A 24,618-nucleotide genomic window follows, 5' to 3' on the forward strand; every position below is an offset into this window, starting at 1 on the left:
ACATATATCACATTAATTTAATTTCACTCATAAATAAGTCTATATTGTGTTGACTAATAAAACAAATAATAAGGTTGTGTACATTCCAAATTTTGTTTCAAGCTTCATAAAGTCTTCAACCAAAAATGATATACATGAAGGCTAAATTATGGTTTGCAAATTTTAAGCAACTGGAGATACTTAGAACCTATTCCACTTACGTGTCTTATATCTGGTTTTGTTTGATTTAAAAACTGTTAAGTACAATATTCTAAAAGAAAAACTACAGCACTGTCCTTGCATCTACATTTATAACACAGAACCATCATATACTTTGATCAGCTCGTATTCGGCTGGAATTATTAGGCTTTTTACCACTACACCAAAAAGTAGACCCATGTTAAGAGTGATTATAGTTGATCTGTCTGGTCTATATTTTGCGTGTAGAAAGTAGACAAAATATAGGAGGACTTCATTTAATAATTTGTAATACTTCTGGGGAGATGTCACAAGACATTTGTCCAAATTAAATATATTGATATTAATCCGTGATGTTATATGGCCCGCCGATTACGAGCTGATCAAACTATAGTCAGTTTTTAACCTCAGTTGAAAGTCATTCTTGAAGGACTACGCCATCAGGGCATAATATAGCTGGTGTCGCATTGAAAAATCATCCACATATCAAGCAAAAAGCTAATCAATTTTTTAGTATTTTCCATGCAAAATCATAAAGTCTCTATACAAAATTTACATTGGTTTTTGCTATACAAAATGTCCACACTAAATTATGCCCTGAATACCATTCATTGGAATAAAAAAAATAATATCATGTTGACTACAGGTACAATTACACATACTGACAGGTGAGTGTGAGAAGAACTTGATTATCATTCCACACCAATAATTGTACCGAGTGAGACAGACTGGACAAGAAACCACCACCAGTGCACACTGTGCTGTTTAGTTATTTAAAATTACATCAGCAGTTTTTTAAGCTTCTGGGTCCATACATTTGTAAAACACATATCCATAAATTGCAAAACATGTTTACGAGAAAATACCATTAGTGCTGCTGTTTTCGATATGACTTTTTCATGTCGACACATTGGAATAAATGTTACATTCTGATACCGACCGATGTTGGCAGAAATTCATGGGACGGGAGTCATTCAAATTGGTGCAAGTTAATCACAAAATGAAAGAAATCCATTATAAATTTGATTAAATATCTTGTGTATACTTTACATGCATTTGTCAACTCCATACATGCAATTATACTTTCCTACATAGTTTGAGTGGTAAAAATTGTAAAAATACAATTCAGCAGCCCAGGGTTTTTTGACACTTCCTAGCTAACCTGACTTTTGTTTTTTGTCAACATATGTGAGTATATGTGACACAATCTAGTCCATGGCGGCCAGAGGAGGCATTTTTTGAAAATTGTGTTACCGGTGCTATAATTATAACCTTACACAAACATTAGGCTATCATACTGTTTAGGTCTAGCATACTTGGTTCTCAAGTTATGAAGTTTTGTGATGTCTATTTTATGATTTTTCTCATGTATTTTGTTGTTTTTTACTCCATATTTTTACCTTTATCTCAATTTCAAATTAACCGCCTTTGGCCCCCATGGACCAGATCGTTTCACATATCCGAATTTATGTCAACATGTCAGAATATTTGTTATGTTGACATAATGTCAACATATTCCATGTATATGTGAACAACAGCACTAGTAACCATTAGTATTTCTCCCTAAAAAGCAGACACATTTTACATGGGTTACAGAGACAAACAAATGTAGTACATCCTTCCTGCACAATAAATCACAATATTGTGTTACAAATAGGATCCCTGAAACACAAAAAAATGAATCCAATAAGAAATGAAGTGATCATTTGCTATAAAATCATTGTCACTGATGTACGATAGGACTAGAGCTCTGTAAGGAAGTTTCTATTTATATCCTTGGTGGGACCGAGTTGCACCTTGAGACAACCCACTTGATATGACTTCAAAATTAGTCCACCTCATTTATTAGTCTCCTCTGCCACTGGTTTGATTCCACTGAGTGGAAACAAATTGGCTGTGGAGGAGACTACTAATTTATCTCCCATTTTAAAAAGGCTGAGCACACTTGATTCTTTCACACCGTTCCTCCGAAAACACTTTCCTGCAATCTGAGTCATACTCCTTGCTTGACCACCCGAGTTTCTCACCTTGCAGTCCACACTCTTGAATCTTGGAGTTTGTAGTATGCACTTGGTTTATAAAATTATCTACCATTTAAAAGATTGAGTACACCATTTCTTTCGCACTGTTCCTTTGAAAACAAGTTCCTGCTATCTCAGTCATCCTCTAAGCCAGAGTTTCTAACCTCCAATCCATGGTTATCTGCTCCTTTGAATGTATAGAAGAGTTTTGGAGTCTGCATTATGTACACTGTACAGATGCATTGGAGTAAGTTGTTAGTTCATCCCACAGCCCAAATTTGTGTTGTTATCGTACCGTCATACATCTCCCAACCATAGAGTTGATATTCCATAAAAATGTACATCCATCATAAAATGCCTTGTACGTTCAATTCTGTTTAGGATCACAAACTTTACAAATCACATAAGCGTGAAAGTTTTGTGGTCTAAATCCAATAGCAACAAACCAAAGTGCTATACATTATAACATAGGCTTTATATATGGTCATGGGAACACAACTTGAAAGATTTCTTGTTCTTGACATAATAATAATAATATAGGTGAGACTTTACATAATAAATCTATTTTGTACAGGATCTGCTCCTCCTCCATTCACTAATTGTCAAGGATGGCTGCCTCTGTCGTGTGGTAAAATGGCTATTTCAATCTGGGAAACATATCTTGTCAAGGAATTAACAAGGAATTAAAGCCTTATAATGTACGATTTCCGTCAAATTTTGATTTTGTTATTCTTTATTCAAAATGTTGAAAAAATATTAGTAATAACTGACGGGGAGGGTTGCTGTCCATTTTAGGTTGAAATAACAAGGTAAAGTGAAAGAAACCCCACTGGTTATTTTGGCCATTTAACACGCAGTTCTATGGGAGGACATATTATCATAATTTTTAAATTATGATAATATGTCAAACTTTGCTCTGTTGACCTACAAAGACAACAAATTTGGCCGATTCCATTTAGGTGCAAGTTGGGACATGTGTAAACATTACAAATATGCAAAAAATCAGGTTTGAAAAAAATTAACCAATTTCATATATTATAAGATCGTACATTATGTCTTTAAGTTAAGGCCTAAAAAAATTGTTTAATTGGCATAACATACAAAAAGAATTTAGGGTAGGTCAGTCAGCATTTTTTTTATCACACACATTTTAACCTGTAAATTGCGTATGATAAATGCCTTGGAACAAGTTTGTATAAATTTCAATTTTTTTTTTTTTTTTTTTTTTGCACAAATATAAGAAAAAAAGTATCGGCCGGGTTACACCAATCAAACAATTTTTTAGGCCTAAATTGAAAAATATGATTCTGTGATGTATATTATATTTTAGTCATCAGTCTAAAACAATATTGGAATGATCTTGGTAAATGCAAATCATTTTTAACAGCACATGCACCATGCTCATTAGTCACATGGGTGTGGTCTTCTATTCTATCATTGTGGTGCATTTGTGAGATTGGCACTTGCTTAAGTTTTTTTCCAATATCAAAATTGGCACAAAACTATCTGGCGAGTTAATTAATTTCCTTTGATTCTCATTCTTGTGTAAGAGGCGTACCGATCGGGTGAAAGTTGCTCCCCTGGCTTGAAATACTGGCACAAAAGGGTGTAATTTTTGTAAATATATATGAGGAAAAATGATATCAGGACAAAATTGATGACAAGTTTTAATGGCCACATTAAGTGATCTAATTTTGGATCATTTTTGCATTAAAATACCATATTCGTTCCATTATCCCCCCATGCCCCTATAAGCGCCCACCCACACCACTCTTCGCCATACATACATTCTCCCAGCCACATTTCCCTAACATAATATGAAATTTTTTTTAAAAAATTTTTATTTTGGCAGAGGCGCCGGTGGGGTTCGAACCCACACTGCACTGAGCCGCTATAATGTACTCCTATACAGTATTGACATAACACCAGCGCCTTAGACCGCTCGGCCATAAAGGCTTGATGTCATGATGAAAATTTAAAAATATAATCGCAACTTCATTACTTCAACATACCATGTGACAAGCAAAGACAGAAAACGTACCATATTTTGGAATTTTATTTGTTTAAAAACATTAATGTGTATTAATAGCGCTCAATTGTTGATAACTGCATGATCTATATACAATAAATGAGCCTACGCATAATAGTTTTTTCATACATTATATCGATTTTGACTTGCACGTGCTCGCCGTATACTAAAAATATGTTGGTGTGGCGTGGCCTACCATTTTTCTTGTAGCTTCTTGTATACATGTCGATGTTTTCATCATTTATACAATAAATCCACATTAGACCCCTAATTTTATTTCAGGAAATAAAAGATTAGATTACCATAAAAACGAAACAGTAATCATTGGTGGGGTCTCATGTCATTTTTACATGGAATTTTCAATGTTTTTTCTATCGCCATTCTCGCTCAATTAAAAAAATATTTTGGCGTATATAAAATTGAAATAAAATTCTCTGCCTCATAAACGACATCAAATGTGCCACAATTGGGTATCACGAATCAATATACTAGGCGGTTACCCGTATTTGGCGGTTCTCGGCTGTCGCGATTACCTGGCTGATGGTGACTGTACCCACCAAGTTTTATGCCCATAGGACAGTTTTTACTAATTTGACCTCAGATGACCCCTTGTGACCTCGAAATGACCTTCCAAAATTTACCTCAAAAAATTGACTGTACCCACCACGTATCTTCCCCATACAACAGTTTTTAGTAATTTGACCTTGGATGACCCCAAAATGACCGTCCAAAAATTTGACTCTAAAAGTTGACTGTACCCACCAAGTTTCATGCCCATACAACATTTTTTACTATTTTGACCTCAGATGACCCCTGGGTGACCCCGGATGACCCCAAAATGACCGTCCAAAAATTTGACTCTAAAAGTTGACTGTACCCACCAAGTTTCATGCCCATACGACAGTTTTACTAATTTGACCTCAGATGACCCCTGGATGACCTCGGGTGATCTTGGCCCACTTATCGAAACAAACTTGTTCTGTCTGAGGTCCAGATGCACCCACCGACCAAGTTTGAGGAACGCGCGACCCCTAGTCTCTGAGAAAATAGGCGGAAAACAGTTTTTACTAATTTGACCTCAGATGACCCCTGGGTGACCTTGACCCACTAACCAATACAAACTTGTTCCGTCTTAGGTCCAGATCACAGAGGTCGGTATACACAAGAGTCGCATAAGTTTACATGTTCACGTAACCTCCTTCAACTCATTTGCATAGAACTGGATACCAGGATCATATTCTGATTCGTCGTTCCTTCTAACCTGTTCTAATTAGCATACTTTTGGATACCTCCATATTTGGTATTACCTAATTAATTATTTATTCCTCTATGTTGTTACATAGTGACGTCATTAGAGCTGGTCACTTCGTCAAACATCCGACGAACGAACGTCTGCAGTTTTCTTTTAATTACTGTTATATCGTGAAATACCATATAGCTGAGGTGTTAGTCCAATATGCATAGGAAAATATTTCTGGCGATGACCCATGTTCACATTGGCTAAATAAGCTGTATTTTCGCTGGAACGGGGCGAGGACGAGTCGGCCATTTTGTTTGCAAAAGGCATGTTCTTCTCCCGCGTTACCCGGAAGTGGCAGCACCAGAACAAATGACGTCATTTCTGGATTTCAGCCGGAACGGTTACGTTCACTGCCGTGCATCAGTATAGGCATCAGCTTATCTAGGTTTTACTAAAGTAAAACATCTTTGGTCCAGATGCACCTACCCACCAAGTTGCATGCCCATATGACAGTTTTTACTAATTTGACCCCTAGATGACCTCTGGTGACCTTGACCCACTAACCAATACAAACTTGTTCTGTCTGGGGTCAAGCTGCACCCACCCACCAAGTTTGAGGAACGTGCGACCCCTAGTCTCCGAGAAAATAGGCGGACAAACAGAGTCACAGACAGACAAACAGAGTCACAGACTACCAGTATTATTATATAGATGATGTGCAGTTAATATTCATATTTTCTTTTATACAGAGGATGCTTCAGTTTTGACAGGAAAAATATTTTCTTGAAAACCCTCTCACTCGGTTATTTCAAAACGGTAACCACGCTTCCCTAGATGTGCAATAAATTAGCATTAAAAATTTTCTTATTTTAACAGCATTCTAGAAACTCTTGCAGTATGGCGAAATGTGGTGTAGCGCCCACCCAATACTGTCAAAATACTTCCTTTATTAAGCTTACCTATAGACTGATTATACATACATGTACATGCATGTGGGAAATTGAGCCTTAAAAATATTGAAAATGTGTGCTAAAATTAAATAAATTATGATGCTATTTCATTGTTGGCAGATGTATAGATCATTAAAAATAATATTTCATAGTGTCGTGAGCAGATGTATAGATCATTAAAAATACTTATCAATAACCACCTGCAAATATCTTTAAAACACCAAGTTTGATGTAATTCTGATTTAAAAAATCATATTTTATTTGCTGCGAAGGTCGCCATTTGATGCCATTGGTAAACAAATCTGGACATGGTGATTGATAACTATTTAAGAATGTAAAAAATAAGCGCCCACCCAAAATGATTTTCTTTCCCTGGGCGGTTTAATGGAATGAATATGGTAATTGTAATACTTGATGCTGGGGTGGTATTGTAATAACAATAAGGTTATTTCTCGTGAGCACCCGTGCGAAAAAAATTGGGGTCAACAATTAACAATTTCATAGTTTGCAAACAATATTTCTGTCAGTTTAGCTTGGTGGTCCTGGTACGCCCCCGGACAGATAAATGTTTCACACAATGCTGTTGTCAATTATAAACATGTCTGGTTCCACACCCTCTCCACTAGATCTATTATATTGACTATAAAAAAGATACAACTCTTAGTCCTCTTTCAAATGGATCTGTTATAAGAAGTCCTCTGGGAACGTATACTTCATCATTCTGCTGTTGAAGGTAAAGAGCTGCTTTTTTCAAACACTGGGAAAAAAACAAAAAGTGAGTACATGCATAAGAAAATGAGTTTAGTTTCAAAATGTTGATTTTGTTTGTAGAAAACTTTTCAATCTAAATAGATGAGATCTTTAGATTATGAAATAAAGTTTGCATTTCATGACAGGCTATTCATCAAACCCAACATCAGAATATATTTTCTTTTTGATCAGATAAACCCAACTGTAATAATCTCTATTGGTTATCAAAATGTTCAAGGTGTTTTTTTCTAAAGAATATTTTAAAATCTCACGTATACATGTATGTGGTGATAGACTAACTTGTGAACTACATGTACAATGATACTGATAGAGACGCAAGTGTGTATTGAAATACTTTTTGTATTCTCCGAGTCTTTTACATCAAGTTTTGTTAGTTGTTATGTAGCATACACCTGACTTTTCTTGCACATATTACAAACAGTTTAGGTATCCCACCCTCTATGTATCTACCTACATTGTAAAATAAAATGCACAAACAACATAATAATATGATTTTGTTACTCAGAGTTTCACGCCCCAATAGCAATCATCAGAAACAATAAAAATCAGGTAAGATAATCTAGGAATGTATTTGATAGAATAAAGTAGTCATCCGTAAATGATATCAAAGAACACAATAGTAATATATAATAAAATAATAATTGGATAAAAAAGATAATCTACAGATGTATGTATGTGATAGGATAAGCAGTCATCTGTGAAAGAACACAATAGTAAGTTCCCAGCTTCATGGGTTGGATACTTCAACAGTTTGTAGTACACATTCAAGGAAACTTGACTGAAAACAAAAGAGATTCCCTTTTGTATGTAAACCATTTTATTTCAAATTATTATTAACCTACCTTATCATAGTGTGTTTCCATGCATAATAATAATGTGTATGCTGTCATACAGGAGAAACAGCCTTCCATATACGTCCTTGCACCCAGACTTTCTGCATCTGCATAAATCTCATTTAGTCTGTTTATTGTGCTCTCAAATGTGCTCTGATCAATCTATGTAGGGGAAAATATCAAAATACAAAATGTAAGCTATTTTACTTTCAATAGATTGAAGAAACATTTCTGGTAGTGAGAAATTTGATAATTTTATATATTTAACTTGGGTTCACAGCTGTTAGGTTCATGGCTGTTTTATATAGTCTGTATCATGTTAACTGAAATTTAATTTGCTACAGGTGGTCTGTCAAACATGAAAAACCATGGATAAAATGTGACTATTTACATGCAAAAGACACAATTGGACAAATCAAATCTACCTTCTGGGATTTACCATAACTTAAAATATAATGCCCTTCACCTGTGGTACTAAAGTGTATAGTGATACAGTGAGTCATAATCCAAATGTGACTCTTGTTGGGTGGTGAAAACAGGGCTCAACTTGGGCTCGAATTTCAGGGAGGCCACCAAAGCCATTGCCTGCCCTTTTTCATTCTTCATGACTTGTTCGCCTTGGTGCCCTTTTTTGTCTTTGCTCAGTGACCTTGAAAATGGGTGCCCTAAAAAATTAAAATTCGAGGCCTACATAAACAGAGTGAATACATGCATACATACCCTGTCACATAAATCTGCTGGTAGTTTGGTATGAAATCTGACTTGCGTCCCTTCAGAATAATCCCTTTGTATGAATACTTTGCCAATTGGCTGGGGCTGCCTCGACAAATTCTCCATGGCCATCTGCTACAAAGAAACCAGAATCAAAAACAGTTCATCAAGCCCTGATTAATATCCAACTTCATACCATATCTTTAAACATCTTCAGGGGTGTAGCAAAGATATTTTTGGAGAGAGCTGATTTTTGAAAAAGTGGACCTACCCTACATTTTTGGACTTATGCAGCAAGCCGTGTAGGGAGTGTTTTACACACCTAGATTTGTAAATACACACCCCAGTTTGTGCAGAGTGTTTGCCCACATGGCCTATACTTTGTACACATATCTTTAATTTGCACACCCACGTTTTTGAATTTACACACCCAAACCTTCAAATCCTACCTAAGACCTTGAGACATTAGCCGAAAGTGTATGTGATGTTCATAACACAGTACGTGAGTACGTACATGGCATGCAGGACGGTCATACACACATCAAAGGACCATGCCCTAGCACGATTGACGGTGTGACACGCATTGGCGACATCGGCGCTGGTAGTACATTCCAATTTTCTTTTCTTTACCTCAGTTGTTCGGTAGTAGAGGGATGTACCGTAATGATTTTTTTGGAATGTGTATCATTGTATGTAGGCAAATGACATAGAAAATACATTATACATGTAACCCAATGCACCATGCAATTGAATAGCAGTTGCGAAAATCCTCAGGTCAGCAACTTTTTTAACACATTAATAATTGCCTATTTGTTGTAATATTTATTACACATCTTCTTATACTTCTTACCTATGTGGTACTTGAAATTTACATCAATTATTCGTAATCTTTACACAATCAGTAAATATTCACTGGCATATATTCACTCAGCCAAACCTGCAAATTGCAATACGGCAATCACACAAAACTATCAGAAACTTTGGCTGGTTACCAGTTGTAGTTCTTGTCTATGTAATCAGCAATCGGAGCTTACAAAACGTGGCGCACTCTAGTATTATAGTATATCATGACTTCGGGAATTGACGCAAATTTTACGGTACAATCAGTCATACCTAGAAAAGAAAAAATTCAAATTGAGAAAAAATTCTAGGTACGACTTGTTGTACAGCTCAAAATTAGGACATATCCTGACAGTAAAAGCTATTCCATTTTATGGAAAAGAAATACTATTTTTTAAGGAAAAGTTAAAATATGGCTTTTAAGTGAAAGCCCCACTTTTTTGTTGAAGTTCCTTGAGGCATTAGTCAAGGTTAAACTTTATTCATGTAAATTCTGTTCTGTCTATCATCAAAGTAACAGGTGTATTTTAGTTCTTCTGTGGAGAACTGGGCAAGTGGGTCTTCATGTTAAAGGGACCATTGAAAGAAAACACATTTGGTATCAAAATAAAGCCCATAAAATATAGTGGTTACACTTTCCGCTCAGGGTTGTAGCTATTCCAATTTCTATGCCAGGTGGCAAATTATTGCGAAGTCTCGCGCTTACGGCCGTGGGTTCCAGGGGCCCGCTTAAGGGGTATCACCACCCTAAAAAAAATATTTTGCTCTTCTTATGAATTTTTTTTTTCGGTGCCGGGCGGCCCCGCCCAGCAGCGCCCGGCGTAGCTACAACCCTGTTTCAGCTGCATGGCAAAACTGTATACGCCAGACTAATAGTCCTAAACCAATGTGTTTACTGCAATGTACTTGGCTGTGCTGTGCCTTATTATAATATAAATAATATAAATTACAAAGGCACACCTAGACTGGTAGAGTGGTAGTGGTATGATAGGCCTAAATAAGTCTTTAGCTACAAATTTGGCCAACAACAGGAAAATACACTTTGAGTATTTTCAAAGTTCTGCTCTACTTTTGCAAGAAAGTATATTTTGTTTTGAGGCATTTTGATATGGTAGCAACTCTTTTACTTCTATTTCCTCTGAAATATCTGGTGAGGATAGGAAAGAGAAGGCCATGAAAACCGAACATAAACTTTATGTTAGGGACAGACATTTTCTGTGAGAGGGACGGACAAAATGTGACTCCATTTTGAAATTAGTGGAATTTTTTCAAATTGCCTCAAAATTTGTCCCTTAGCCTCTTACAGTATTATTTTAACTAATACAATGTTGCTTTGATTATTTTTAGTGTGTGTAAATACCATCAGCAAGTGATTGTGAGGGATGGACAAGTTGGGTGTGAGGGCAGACATGCTGGTTTTTCATTCAATTTGGTCAAAAAGCATGTCCGTCCCTCACATTTTTTGTAATTGAGGCTGCGTAACTCTGGACTGAAATGTTTCTAATTTTTGTGACTTTATATCAGGATACCTGGGCATCAATGTCAATAGAAAAAAACTTTTTACGATTAATTTTGTGAGGAACGGACAAAATTTAATAATGTCAAATTCAACAACCCCTCTTCCTTAACAGAGACACATTTTTTTTATTCATCTCAATTATATTATTGATAGTAAATGTATTGTTGTTAATTTGCAAAACAAAATAAGCTACAGGAACTCTTCTTGTTATTTTAAGCTTTATTTTTTAATTTGTACTGTACATGTGGTGTCCGTCCCTCACAGTGTAATTTTGTTGACCTAACTTTACGGACCCTGTTTACCCAGAACGTACGGCAAAATTTTACTTTTTCTTTTGGATTAGTAAAATATGGTGTCTTGAGATAATTATTGTGCACAGTATGCACAAATTTATAACAATTTTAATTTTTGGCCAAATGTTACCTAATTTCCGATCACACTCTATATCTGTACATGCTAAGCAGTGTATGGGGGTGAGAAGAAATGCTACAATTAAATTCTGTGATGTAACTGAACTTAATTTAAGGATTTCCGACCATATAGGAACTTTTTGGGAGGGAAGAGAATTTTCACCTAAGGCAAGCCCAAGATCGAACCCTCGTCGATCGTATCTCCCGGCCAGCAGCGCAACGCCTTAACCGCTCGGCCATCTCGCCCTAATGAACATGAAAGTGCAAAGTGTCCGGGAGCCAGTGTCTGCAATAAGTGCGTAGCAGTAGCAAAATGCTACACAATTTTCATCATTTGCTACACAATTTTGGAATGTGTAGCAATTTTGTACTATTCATAAGCATTCGCTCCCAAATTTGGTGAGCATTTTTGCTTCACAAATAAAATTTCTTAATGCGGACCCTGCCGGAGAGATTAATGTGATGTAGGTCTACATTGTTCCAAAATTGTGATTGGGTAAAAAAAATTGCTGGATTGTTATCATTTCGCATAGCTTAGGCCTAACCCCGGGCCTGCGCGTGCGGCCTGTGTTAACACCGCCGGGCCTAATGCAAGCCGATCCTGCATCCTGTCTCTGAAGCTTGGAAGCCAAATTGCAAATGGTAAGGTTTGTTTGTTTGTTTGTTTTTTAATAACGGTCGCTCCGTGTGGCGACACACTGCCTTATTATATTGAGACCAAGCTCAAAAAAAAGGAAGCCTAAGTTATGACGTCATAAAATTTTCTTTTTTGCATTTCAGCATTTTCATGACCATATTCATTGTATTTCAGTAGAACATGATGAAAAACATCCACAGACAGTCCAATTTGGTGGGAATTGGATCATGAGGGCCGAGATATAGCCGCATGAATACCTAATTAGCCCCATTGAAATCAGTGTAAATTGGCCTGGTTCATACATTGTAACTGTTTGGAACCAGGCCAATTTACACTGATTTCAATGGGGCTAATTAAAGTCTTATTCAGATTCCCTTTTACAAATTAAGCGTTCTGCTAGCCGTCCAGCGCGTATTATTTGCACAAGATCCAATGCACACGCTTGACGTCGCGCGCGTATACGCGATGGTTAAGCTGTCAAATGAAATCTGAATAAGACTTTAGGTACATTCATGCTGCCATATCTCGGGCCCTCATGATCCGATTCACACCAAATTTGGACTGTGGATGTTTTTCATCATGGTATTCAAAACGCTGAAATGCAAAAAATGTTTTCTGTGACGTCATCACTTCGGTAACTGCTATCTACCTCGCGTTGATGATGACATCAGACCTTTTGATAGATAGATATGTGACATCATCAAGGGGAATGAGTCAGATGTCGCCGAGTGATATTGTTTTTTTGATATTGGCAAAGAAAGTGTTCAAATTCTTTTGTTTTATTGATAAATTGCCCATAACTTGGACTCGGTAACCAAATGTCCGATTTGATGGGGTTTGCAAAATGTAGCATTTGTAAACTGCCAGAAATTGATGTAAAAAACTTCTAAATTGCCAACATGTGACTCATTCCCTTGATCATGTCACATATTTACTTTGTGACGGATTCTTTTGGGGGGGGGGGCAATTCATGACAGCTAAACAAGCATAAATTAATAGCTTAGTTAGTTACCAAGTTAGGACAGGTCCTAAACATTAATTCATCACATTACCTCGGTTAAAGAAGACTCTGTATCTCACACACCAGACAGAAATATTACAATTGACATCAAAACAGGATACAGAATGATGACAATTCATGAAATCATACATGTAACAATAATATTATATTGTTTTATATTTGGCAAGACATGAAGACAGCAATCATTCATGGCAATGAATGACAGAGCGTTTAGGTTTAGGCCTAATTTCAATTACCAAATACAGCACTTTAACTTTGCATACAATTTTCTAAATATAGAGTTTGTTAGCTAAATGGTTAAAGATCAATCTGCCGGAGAGTCGTGTACATAATCTTATCTTCCAGCCTCTTGTTTGTCCAAAAACAAAGGTCAAAACGACTTACATACCCCGTTACATACCTGTGTGTAACCAGCCGCCATAATACATGTATTTATGGACGAAATTTTGGATGGAAATTTTGGACACACAAAAACACAGAGGGCGCAGTGACCAGTTGCCGTGTTTTATAGAATCCACTATATTTAGACATTTTTTCATGCATGATGTATGGTCGGTTTCCTGGGCCGGAACACAGAAAAGATCCTCTGGGATGAGTTCTCGGCCCAGGAGTTTAAAGGTTTGGTAATTGAGTCAAGAAGTAGTGTTTTTGTTTTTTGCCAAAAACCAGAAAATACCACAGAATTAGAGAAAATACACAAATGATAGTAAGAAAAAAATTTTATTTCAAGATAAGGTGAAATTGGACTGGGAAAGTATGGGAAAAAAAGTTAAGGTTGAACGTAATTGAGTAGGTCCATGCCTAAAACAGCGGGCAGAAAGTGGGGCCCGTAAATGAAATCCATAAAATATGCGGTTGGAAAATAAATAAAAAGGGTGAAAATGGTGCATCAAATGGCTTCGTTTGAACTTTCATTTTTAAAATACCCTGGCGCCGCCCCTGCGTACGACAAAAAACACATAGGGCCTCAAAAAACTCATCCAAAACCATTGACATCAATAACATTCCAGTGATTCCACACAAACAAAAATGATCATTCAACCAAACAAGGGCCGGGGTCATCATTAAAACAGTCAATCGTGCCAACTTTCAGAGGTCTAGGCCTACATCTTGAAAATCAACGTAGCTAAAAAGCAAGTTTGACAAAACATGGAATTTTCGTATAGGCCTAATTATAGTTTTTTTGTTTATTTGCTATAGGCCTATAGGCCTATACCAAAGTGTTCAAATTTGAGGATAGTTGGAAATGATATTATGTGGCAATAATCGTGACAATAATAAAGAGGCCTATATGCCGCTCATTGAAAACAGCTCAACTGATTAAATCAGATCTTCTCTGGTTAGGCCTACATGTTTCTGTTTTACCTGAGCAATGATCGCGGCAATGAGCTGGTATTATAGTTTCAGTTGGGTGAACGATTATAAAGCGAACGCAAGGTAACAATACTGTTTGGGCTTTTGTTTACGAAATGAGACAATGGTCTGCTTATTGTTAACCAGCGTTCTTGAAAATGAGAAGCATACGGTTTGGAAATCATTTCTTCATATTTTTTGACGTTATCAAACACCTAAATTAGCTAAAAATTTAGGACATGTTACAAAACTATATTTTCTAGAATTTCAGAGAATACTTTAATATTGGCCGGTTATTTTTCACACAGTGACGTTAACTAGGCAATGTCCTATTACCTATATAACATACACTAAAACGCCAAAGTGCGAATATTTCCAAACACCTAAATTAGCTAAAAATTTAGGACATGTTACAAAACTATATTTTCTAGAATTTCAGAGAATACTTTAAATATTGGCGGTTATTTTTCACACAGTGACGTTAACTAGGCAATGTCCTATTACCTATATAACATACACTAAAACGCCAAAGTGCGAATATTTCCAAACACCTAAATTAGCTAAAAATTTAGGACATGTTACAAAACTATATTTTCTAGAATTTCAGAGAATACTTTAAATATTGGCCGGTTATTTTTCACACAGTGACGTTAACTAGGCAATTGCCTATACTTCTAACATACACTACTTGTAGAGGTCACGCGTCAATTGTGAGAGCTCTGTGTATTGTGTATAGGAAAACGGACAGTAACTGCATGCAGTATGGTGAGTGAACATGACACCACTGCTCACACACAGCATAGACGTGCATGGTTAAATTTGAATTTGGACTGATATATTTACAATAAAAACACATTCAAAATGTTGGTCGATTTCACATTTTATGTATCTACAGAAGGTGTGAATTATCCTTTGTGCATACATCACTTTTGTTCTGAAATCGACCAAGTAATAATGACACACACACAATTCTACAACTTCACATCTTACACAGAATTCAATGGGATTTGAAAAGTGGCAGTTGAAACTCTAGTGATAACACTTTTACAGTGCATGATGGGGCTTCCTTAAATCATCCTCTGCATGAGGAAGCCCCTATCCGTTTTCCAATAGGTCGTGCCGAAACCTTTTCAGATTCGCAATGAATTCTTAGTTTACTGTTTAAGATTTTAAAAGGCACAAGGTAACCCTTGATTATTAAAATTGCTTATTATTTTCTTTATGAGTGGTCACAGCCCAATATCAATTAACCGTACATTTTGATAATAATTCAGGGTTGTTCTTAGTTCAGCATCATGATCAAAGTAAGAAAGTAGCCGAATATAATTAAAATGTCATTTAACAGAGAAGTTTTGCAATTCTCAATTTTGGATGCGGGAGGGAAACAGTAAACTCAAAATCAATTGTGAATTAGGGCCTAATCCCGGGGGGCACTGCAGATCACCAGACACATACAAGCTAAAAAGTTAAAATGGGCACCATCTAGCAATCGGACAGCGCTGAAGAAACCTGAGTATATCACATCAGGTGGATTTTGGAGATCCCGTTTAAATGAAATTAATGTTGGTTGATAGACTGGCAACCCAATACTATCAATTAGTGAAACTCTTACACAAGTATTACGATATCACTTCATATAGCACACTTATTACTGATGAACAACACGTATTCACACTGGTAAAGAGATTTAAAGTACCAGAAGTATCTGGTTCGTAAGTTTTTTTGAACAAATTGCAACTTGGACAGTCTCATTTATCGTAAACATTGGTGAGAAGGTAGTGTTTAGTATACAGAAATATAAAAATCTAAGTCTTGTCCACTCAGTTGTTTAATTTTGGGCTTTTTAATGAACAGAGTTGACGTTTGACAAGTTAGGAGTCGAATTCCACAACCATGCTTGCTTACTGTAGGTAACCCAGGCAAACCTTAGTTAACACATTTGCTAGTCAGCCAAATTCGCCGACAATGTCAATGTATATTTACATAGAAATTTAAAACAACTGGCATAAGAAGGAAACGTACATAAATATGTTTTCTATACTTCACTTGACCCAAATATATGATTTTTTATGGTGATAAGTCACCCGCACATGGAATTTTAGAGGGATTTGGATAGCAGTTCCATTAAAAAAAGCTGCTATCATAATGAGACTAAGATCTAGAAACACCCCGAAATGCCGTTTTGGGGAATTTTGCTAGCTGAAACTTTTTGATGAAAGTCAATCTTTGACAAGATGTAACTTTGCTACGGAAAGTGCTATGAAAAAATGGTTTTCAGTTTTGGCTTTGTTTACTCAAGGGCTTTGATTTGATATATAAAATGATGCAGTTTGATGGCAAATTTGAATTCACCTAGCATACCTACTTACTGCAGGGCTAGGATTTTGGCTGTGTCATGATGTTTATTTATATCTATATATCATTTTATGATAATAATCATGAATGACATTTAGCGTGTTTCTATTGAGTCCCCTGCATTTTACCGGTAAAACTGTTACGCCGTCAAATAGCGGCGAAAAGCGGATAACGGTCAGTTTCCATTGCACGTTGTTTACCGGTAAACATTGATGAACAGCGTCAATTGACACACCTTAAAAGTTTGCCGGCGAAAGGTCGTGCACTGGGGTCAATCCCCGGGTCAATCGCAAAGCATTTGTAGATTTTAATATTGTAGTATTTTCTTAATTGTTTGGCTAAAAATGAGGTAGCAAACACGAGAAAAGAAGACTGAAGAATAATGTTTTTTTATTAGCGTTTTCATTCGTTCTCGTACATCAAATTACGCCATTGGGAAATCCCCTCAGTGATATCGACGTGAGTACTCAGTATTGTTATTGCCGCAAAAAAAATAGGCCTTAGAATTTAATCTTTCACAGTTTAATTTCAGTTAATATTCTTTTTAGCGAATAGTAATTTAACATCAACAACATAATATTAAATTCATGAAATCTTTCTAATTTTCTGAAGCACACACCGCCGCTGGATCCGAGTTGATTTCTATTTATTTCGCATGCACAGCTGGATTCATCCGCTGATGTTGTTGTTGTTGTTTTATTTCATGGCTTTTACTAGGGTCATAAATTGCAAAATTGATAGCAAAGCACTCTAGCATCGAATGGTTATCCACTTCACTCATGTGTGACTTCTAACAAAAGGCACTGGTTCCCGTAGTATTCCTCATTCAAACTAATTCAATGCACTACCTCGGAGTTACGGGCATGACTTTGGCGGGCTATTTTGAAACAGTCATGGTTGCACATGCAGGTACTTCTTTAGAATGTCCTAAACAAGGTATAGAAGTCGTTGATAGGATATGCAGCTTATAGAACATGGATAACCTCTAATATCCATGACATAATCCCTTAGGTTATCCTGTCACATCTATTAATAGTCCTTTATTCTCATGTAGTTAGACAATATCCTGTGATGTTATGTGTGTGACCGCCCACGGTTGCCCAATTTGCACTCAAGAATTGGAAATATTTCCAATGTTTCTATACAGAATTTGTTGAAAAGTATGAAACATGTTTGTTAAGGCCCTGCTGCTTGGATGGGATACCATAAGTGGATAATACAAGAAAGAAATCTAGTGTTGAAAAATTTCCATCAAAATCTGCCCTTTTGGTAAATAAATTTCTAAGAAGACAGTTTTAGGATTTTTTAGAGAAGTGATGATTGTCGATCATTTCTGTTTTATGTATTTTCCTGTCATTTCCTGTACACCTAATAAAGATATTCTGATAATTGCAAATCTTCTCTATCATAAATAATAGAGGCTGAAAATGTCAACAAGTAGCAAAAATTGTAATTTGCCATGGAACTTCAGTCATATTTTATCTGAAATCTGACTCTATGACATGGTATGCATGGCATAATGAAATGCAAGCACTTATGACCTATCCCTAAAAGTAGATATCTGTAACTTGTGTATCACACATGTCCCGGGTTCAAACCCCATTGTGGTATTCTGTTGTTAAGCGGCTAAATAGGGTGATTCATCATTTACTTTGAATGGGCAATGTCAAGTCGGTGTCAATTGAAGTTAATTTCATTTCACTCTTTTCTCAGTTTATTTATTTATTTATTTTTTTATGTCTGAACTCATTTTGTCATTTTGACACATTTTGTCATTTTTAAACAGGTCAACATGACAACACCACAAGCACCCCAAGAGGACAAGGCAACACCAGCCGAAGAGAAACCTCCACCAGTAGTGCTTCATTCTCACTGCTCTAACTGTTATGATATCAAATGCTTTGTCAGACTGGAGAAAGATGTAGCATGTGATATGATCAAATGTCCACGTGAGTGTGGCTCACGTTACCATGCATGTAAAGCTGACGATCATATGGAGATATGTCCCAATGTGCATGTCAGTTGCAATAATAAGTGGTTTGGATGTCAGGTGTCCAAGAACAGAAGCGGAATGAAAGATCACATGCAACGCTGTCCGGCCAATGTCGTAATGTGCGGAGAGGTAAGAAATATTCCGGGAGTTATATTAAGGGGTACTACACCCTCGATAAATTTAGTGTCTATTTTTGCATTTTCTCTAAAACTAATAACACAGTGGTAACAAAAGTTATGTATATTATAGGGCAAGGAATCCAATTACTACACTGGAATTTCAGTGACCCAAGACAAGTGATTTGTTATTTATGATAAGAAATAAGGTACCGCTAGCATGTACCCCGTTTCCTATCATATATACTGAACCGCTTGTCTTGAGTCACTGAAATTTCAGTGTAGTAATTGGATTCCTTGCCCCAATAATATACATAATTTTTATTACCAGTGTGTTATTATGTTTTGAGAAAAATGCAAAAATAGTCACAAATATACCACAGGGGTGTAGTACCCCTTAAAACTGGTAATTTCCTTATCTGTGAACATATTTAGTAAGAGATGTGAATGTCCATGTTTGTGCAAGTTGGTATGACTGATCAAATGTAGACTTTCCCATGTTTCATACCTAACATAACACCAGGTTTTGCCATGACACACTTCACATTTTTGGGTTCACCCCAAAACTAAATCAGTGAGTCAGCTCATGGCCTGGCCTGCACATATACTACGTCACATCACTGTAATGGTAAAACTATCACACGGAGAGGGTGACACGGAGAGGGTGGTGGTAAAAATGATCAATGGCAATCAATCAATGACCTGTCTAGAATTTATTAATGAGTGATCTAATAAATTTTGGACCATGTTTGCAGGTGTTTATGTGTGTCCATGGTTCATGGGTTTTATCGGGGTTTATATGTGGGGATACACACACATGATTTTTCCCAGCAAAAACATATCCACACATAGCATAGTCGTGGTTGAAATAGTCCCAGGAGGATGGCTAACACATATGTTCCCGATTCACACATTTTACAAGTAGGGGTGTGTGTACAATTCTGCACAGACTTTATTGATGCGCGCAGTAACAAAAAACAAATAATTTTTACAAACTTAAGCTACACTCAGTGTTGAAGATCTCTTGTATGAAGAACTTGCTCAAACTTAATTTGGTTAGATTTTATGTCATAGACAGGGAGACTTATCTTTTTGGAAGTATCATTCGTCATTTAAAGGGGCATTTCATGATTTTTCTATGAACAAAGCTTATTTCCAAAATTGTATTTGATGCAGACATTGAATTTGCAAGTTTTGCTTATAATTACATGTATGACAGGTTGTTGAGAGCCCGAAAATGCAAATTTGAATACAAACGAACGAATCTGCAAGAAATGTTATGAGCACAAACAATGAAACATTATGTAGTTTGAAACAAAAAAGTTCCAAAGCCTTTACCATAAGCAATTTACAGCTTAAAATGTGTGTGTAAAAAAAATTAATTTAAAAAAAATTGCCGACCGACCTACCCTAATTTGTTTTTTATGTTATTTACGCCAATCAAACAAATTTTTGTAGACCTAATATTACACTAATATTTGAGTTTTTTTTGTTTGACTTGAACAGGAAATGCATCGTCAGGATTTCCAAGACCATTTCTGCCTGGAAGATCATCAAAGATGCGAAATCCAGTTGGATAAATGGGTGAAAGAAAACCGTGGCGAAACCCTAAATGCACTTGTTGGTAAAGCCGATCCAGAAGTGTTGGAACAATTTGAGGCGATCTATGGAACCAGAGCTGTGCTACACGAAGAGATGCAAGCTGATAAAAATGACAATGAAGTGGCAGAATGCAATACTAGAAAGCAAGTCTCTGACAAAGAAGGTAACAATAACCGGCCACGATACGATGACTTGCATACTGTGCCGTGGCAGAGTAGACCTTTGCTTAGTTCAGAAGTAAATGAGCCGGAATCGCCCACCTTTGATCCATCCACCCCAGATGACGTTGATGCAGCGTTCTATCCAATAGCAGAAGATGATAATGAGTCGCTAAGTTTTGAAAGTCTTCCCATTATAGTTTTAAAGGACATTGCTAGGTATTTGGATGGAAGGAGTTTAGGGAATCTTGCCGTAACTTCAAAGCACTTGAGATGGGTTTGTGCGCATCTTCTCCAGGAGAAAGGCATGGTGGAAATGATGTGGGAGAAAAGAGAGGATTCCTGGCAGATTACAAAGAAGGTAAATGAGTGAATCTTAAAATCTTAATTGATTTCTTGAAAGTGATACAAACTTTTTCATTTTCTTAGTTTGATTTATTGTGAGTTAGATTGATTGGTTTGTCAGGCAGGTCCAACAACAACATTACCAACCACACCCCTGACCCCCATTGGTGGGTGGTGCTTTGTGATAAGACCTGTACTGAGTATAATGTCCAAAGGAAATAAAGTGTCACTCTCCATTTATATTGTATTTCATGTGGTTAATGGTATGCAAACTTGTTTCTCGATTATTGAGGAATAGAAATAGAAAATTTAATTTTTGAGGACAAGCACTGAATTGGAACCAAAATCAGAAAAGGGTGCTTTTTTCCTGTTAGTACTCAACTTAGTAGTCTTAAGCTGAGGTTATAGCCCCCTCAACCACTTCAAATATAAAGCACATGTTTGCATTAGGCCTCAACTTATAAAACACAACATAAATTTTGCACAAGACATTTTTTTTTTCCAACATACATCGTCTCAGACGTTCGCATGCCCCGCACAGGAGATTAGCCTGCCCAGAGCTTCGCCCATCAATAATTTTCTTGTCAGTGCCCATTCTTAGCTATTCTCTAAAATATCAAATGACCGCTCAGTAACAGGCAGGCACTATGTTTTGATCATGCATAATCAAACGAAAATATCTTTAAATGTTCAATTCTTTTTTCTACCTACAGATATGGCATTTTGGTAACATGAAGGTTGACGACTAACACATGTAGATATGACGGGGTAACTTGCCTGTTTGTATACTCTAGCAATATATCATGTGTAATTAACTGTGTGGTATACTGTAGCAATACTAATGTACCAGGATATACAATAAAGTGCCAGGTTTCACAAAGGGCTACATTTGTACACTGTGTAAATGATGTGTATTTTGAGTAGGTATCTAACTTTGCACAGGGCTTTCTATTCCTCTTATTTATCTTGATTACTCAGTGGTGCACTGTCCATGCCCATCAGAAAACACAACCTGGAGACTAGAATAAGAAATGCTAAGTAAGACCCCCTTTACACAAGGAAAATGCCTCAATTCGATTTCAACTTATTCACTGTCAAATTCAGTTGAATTCAGAGCCAAGTATTGTAAACAATTACTATTTGATTACAACTTTCAAAATCAATATTGAATGTTGCTCGGGAGTATCGTTTAGTCAAATTCAATTTTAAGATAATAGCTATTCAAGGGTCTTTTGCTAGTAAAAGCAGTCAGTCTAATTACTTTAAAGACGACTTCAATTTACTGATGGTATAAACACAGACTGCCTCGCAATAATTTATGGCACTTTAATTTGCGGTTGACTTTTAAGTTATACACCTTTTTCCTAGTGTAAACAGGGATCAAAGTCTGGTATGAACTGTGAGGTTATAAGTGCATTTGTCTGAGTAATGAGTTATAAGGTAAATAGGAGTGATCATAATTACATGCCATGATTCCACTCTAAATCATTCTACAGTAATGAAGGACAATGTAAAGCTCATCTAATAATTCACTAAAATAACATTGAAATCGCTCCCCTGGCAGTTCTCCTTGACTTGAAAGGGAGCACAGTGGCCGAGGCGGAACAGGCTCCAACTCATAATCAGAAAGTTGCGGGTTCAAGCCCTGGTGACACCATCGTGTTGTGCTCTTAAGTGCTCACTTCATCTTGATTACTCCTCTCCACCCAGGTGAATTATGTATAAATGCGTACCAGCATTCTTAAATACTGGGAAGGTAACAAAATTACTGTGGAGATGTGGGGATCCCCCACAGCAACATTTAACGGTGAAATCTGAACTAATTGCTATTAAAAAAGAGATTTCTGTCCTGCAAAAATTACAGCGTTAACACCTGTGACCCTGATATACCATCAAGATCATTGAGCAGAAGAGGGTATTGTACCTTCATGTAAATGTAAGCATACTTGGAGTTAGTCTAGTATCAAGTATCTTGATAATAGGCTAATTTTGTGTATGCTTACATGAACGATAGATAGATACAGAAGGGGTATCAATGCCTGCGGTATCAAAGAAGGGCAAGTAGTCCATGTTCATGAGTGCTTTTGTGAAGCCTTGCATGCTATGTGTATATACCAGTAGAGGGGGAATGTTTGGAATGTAGTCATCTACATCTGAAGAGGATATGAAAACAAAACCTAAACCAAAGAGCTGTTTTTAAACTAATTTTAACCTTATCATAATCAGCTCAAGATAAACAAAGAGTTCCGTTTGTTTGGTTTGGTTTGGTTTTTACAAAATAAAATGCATGTTTTATTATCATTAGTTTGTCATTAGTTTTCATATTTATATATCATGAAGCTTTCAGAAAAAAAAACTGTTTGATTTTCCATAAATCCCTTCCAATGGGTAGGGTCGGTCAGTCGGATATTTTTTTTTTGTCATAGCCAAAATTAGCATAACAAATAGCCCAAATATTTGATGTGAATTGGGATATTTCTCTACTATATACCACTTCATTCATGTTTTTAAACCAGTTTAGAAGTGTGAAGAAGCTGTTTAAAAAAATTTTAAGATGTCAAAAATTTGGTGGAATTTCCAAAATTAAGGTCAGTATTCTTTTATACAGTAAAACAAAAAAAGCCTTTTTTCCAGATTCTCCAGATTAGGGTCTGGTCAGAAGAGGACAATCAAACTATTTTTTCACCTTAGTAATCACATAAATTGCAAGATTACTTTGTGAAATATTTCCGGTTTATAACATTTAGGAAAGAAGAGGCTGAAAATGAGAGTCGCTTTCTTTACAGTTGGACCAAATGAATCAGGTATATATTATGTGATTTGAGGAGGACTGGTGCATGTAACATTTTGGTGTGCTAACTTTATTACAAGTTCAGTAAGGTGTAAGAAAAATGCTTTGTTTGTCATAACCCAACAAACGGTATACTTGCGGATTCACTAATTGTGATGCGATCAAGCAAAATCAGTCGGAACTCGGAAATATTGATTTTGAGATATAGCCAAACAAAGGAAATATTTCCTTTTGTTTCCTGTAGTTTTGGAAACTCTTTAATTTCTCATATCTTTGGAACTGGTTGTTCAATTTCAGAGGGGTTTTCTGCAAAATTCAGGTTTTTACTTTTTACTATCCTATAAGAAACTGAAAATTTAATATTTCCGAGTTCCGTCTGATTTTGTTTGATCGCATCACATATATATCTATTTGTATATTTCTTTGAAATGGTAATTATTGAAATAGTATGTAAACAGTATTTTGAATAGTCAGCTTTACATTATTGCTGCAATTGGCTATAGTATCACTATTGATCCGAATTGCATTGTCATAGAAAATTTGGAAATGAAGTCAGCTTAAAGATACTTGCTCACTCATTCTGCAGTGATACTGTAGCCGGATAATTGATCAATTTGAATTTCTTATTGGGTACATGTACAGTCAACAAGAATAAGCAATTCGACTCAAGGATCAGAATTCATAATGCTCTAAACCATGTAAGCAATGAGATGGTATATTCTATAGTGTATCTTATCTCAAATTTA

At 36.2% G+C, this 24,618-nt stretch overlaps 2 protein-coding genes across 7 annotated transcripts; one reads left to right on the forward strand and one right to left on the reverse strand.

Annotated features, from left to right (window-relative positions):
* Positions 1 to 1,980: 1,980 nt before the first annotated feature.
* On the reverse strand, positions 1,981 to 13,652 carry LOC140148624 (golgin subfamily A member 7-like). Of its 5 annotated transcripts, none has more exons than XM_072170642.1 (5): positions 13,560 to 13,652; positions 8,742 to 8,864; positions 8,031 to 8,183; positions 7,073 to 7,174; positions 1,981 to 2,845 (listed from the first exon to the last, which is right to left on the reverse strand). In XM_072170642.1, exons 1-5 carry the CDS (start codon positions 13,578 to 13,580, stop codon positions 2,801 to 2,803), a joined length of 444 nt encoding a protein of 147 aa, XP_072026743.1. In that variant the 5' UTR covers positions 13,581 to 13,652; the 3' UTR covers positions 1,981 to 2,800. The 5 variants fall into 5 exon arrangements, with proteins under 5 accessions (XP_072026743.1, XP_072026742.1, XP_072026746.1 ...); XM_072170641.1 differs by having other exon boundaries at positions 8,742 to 8,867; positions 13,560 to 13,639; XM_072170645.1 differs by having other exon boundaries at positions 8,742 to 8,867; positions 13,556 to 13,589.
* A 2,525-nt stretch (positions 13,653 to 16,177) lies between these two features.
* Positions 16,178 to 24,398, forward strand: LOC140148625 (uncharacterized). 2 transcript variants are annotated; one of them, XM_072170646.1, is made up of 4 exons: positions 16,178 to 16,279; positions 18,654 to 18,989; positions 20,483 to 21,097; positions 21,795 to 24,398. In XM_072170646.1, exons 2-4 carry the CDS (start codon positions 18,660 to 18,662, stop codon positions 21,828 to 21,830), a joined length of 981 nt encoding a protein of 326 aa, XP_072026747.1. In that variant the 5' UTR covers positions 16,178 to 16,279; positions 18,654 to 18,659; the 3' UTR covers positions 21,831 to 24,398. The 2 variants fall into 2 exon arrangements, with proteins under 2 accessions (XP_072026747.1, XP_072026748.1); XM_072170647.1 differs by having other exon boundaries at positions 16,183 to 16,287.
* The last annotated feature ends 220 nt before the right edge of the window (positions 24,399 to 24,618 follow it).

The sequence above is a fragment of the Amphiura filiformis genome, chromosome 3 (assembly GCF_039555335.1).
Source record: "Amphiura filiformis chromosome 3, Afil_fr2py, whole genome shotgun sequence".
Taxonomy (NCBI): Eukaryota; Metazoa; Echinodermata; class Ophiuroidea; order Amphilepidida; family Amphiuridae; genus Amphiura; species Amphiura filiformis.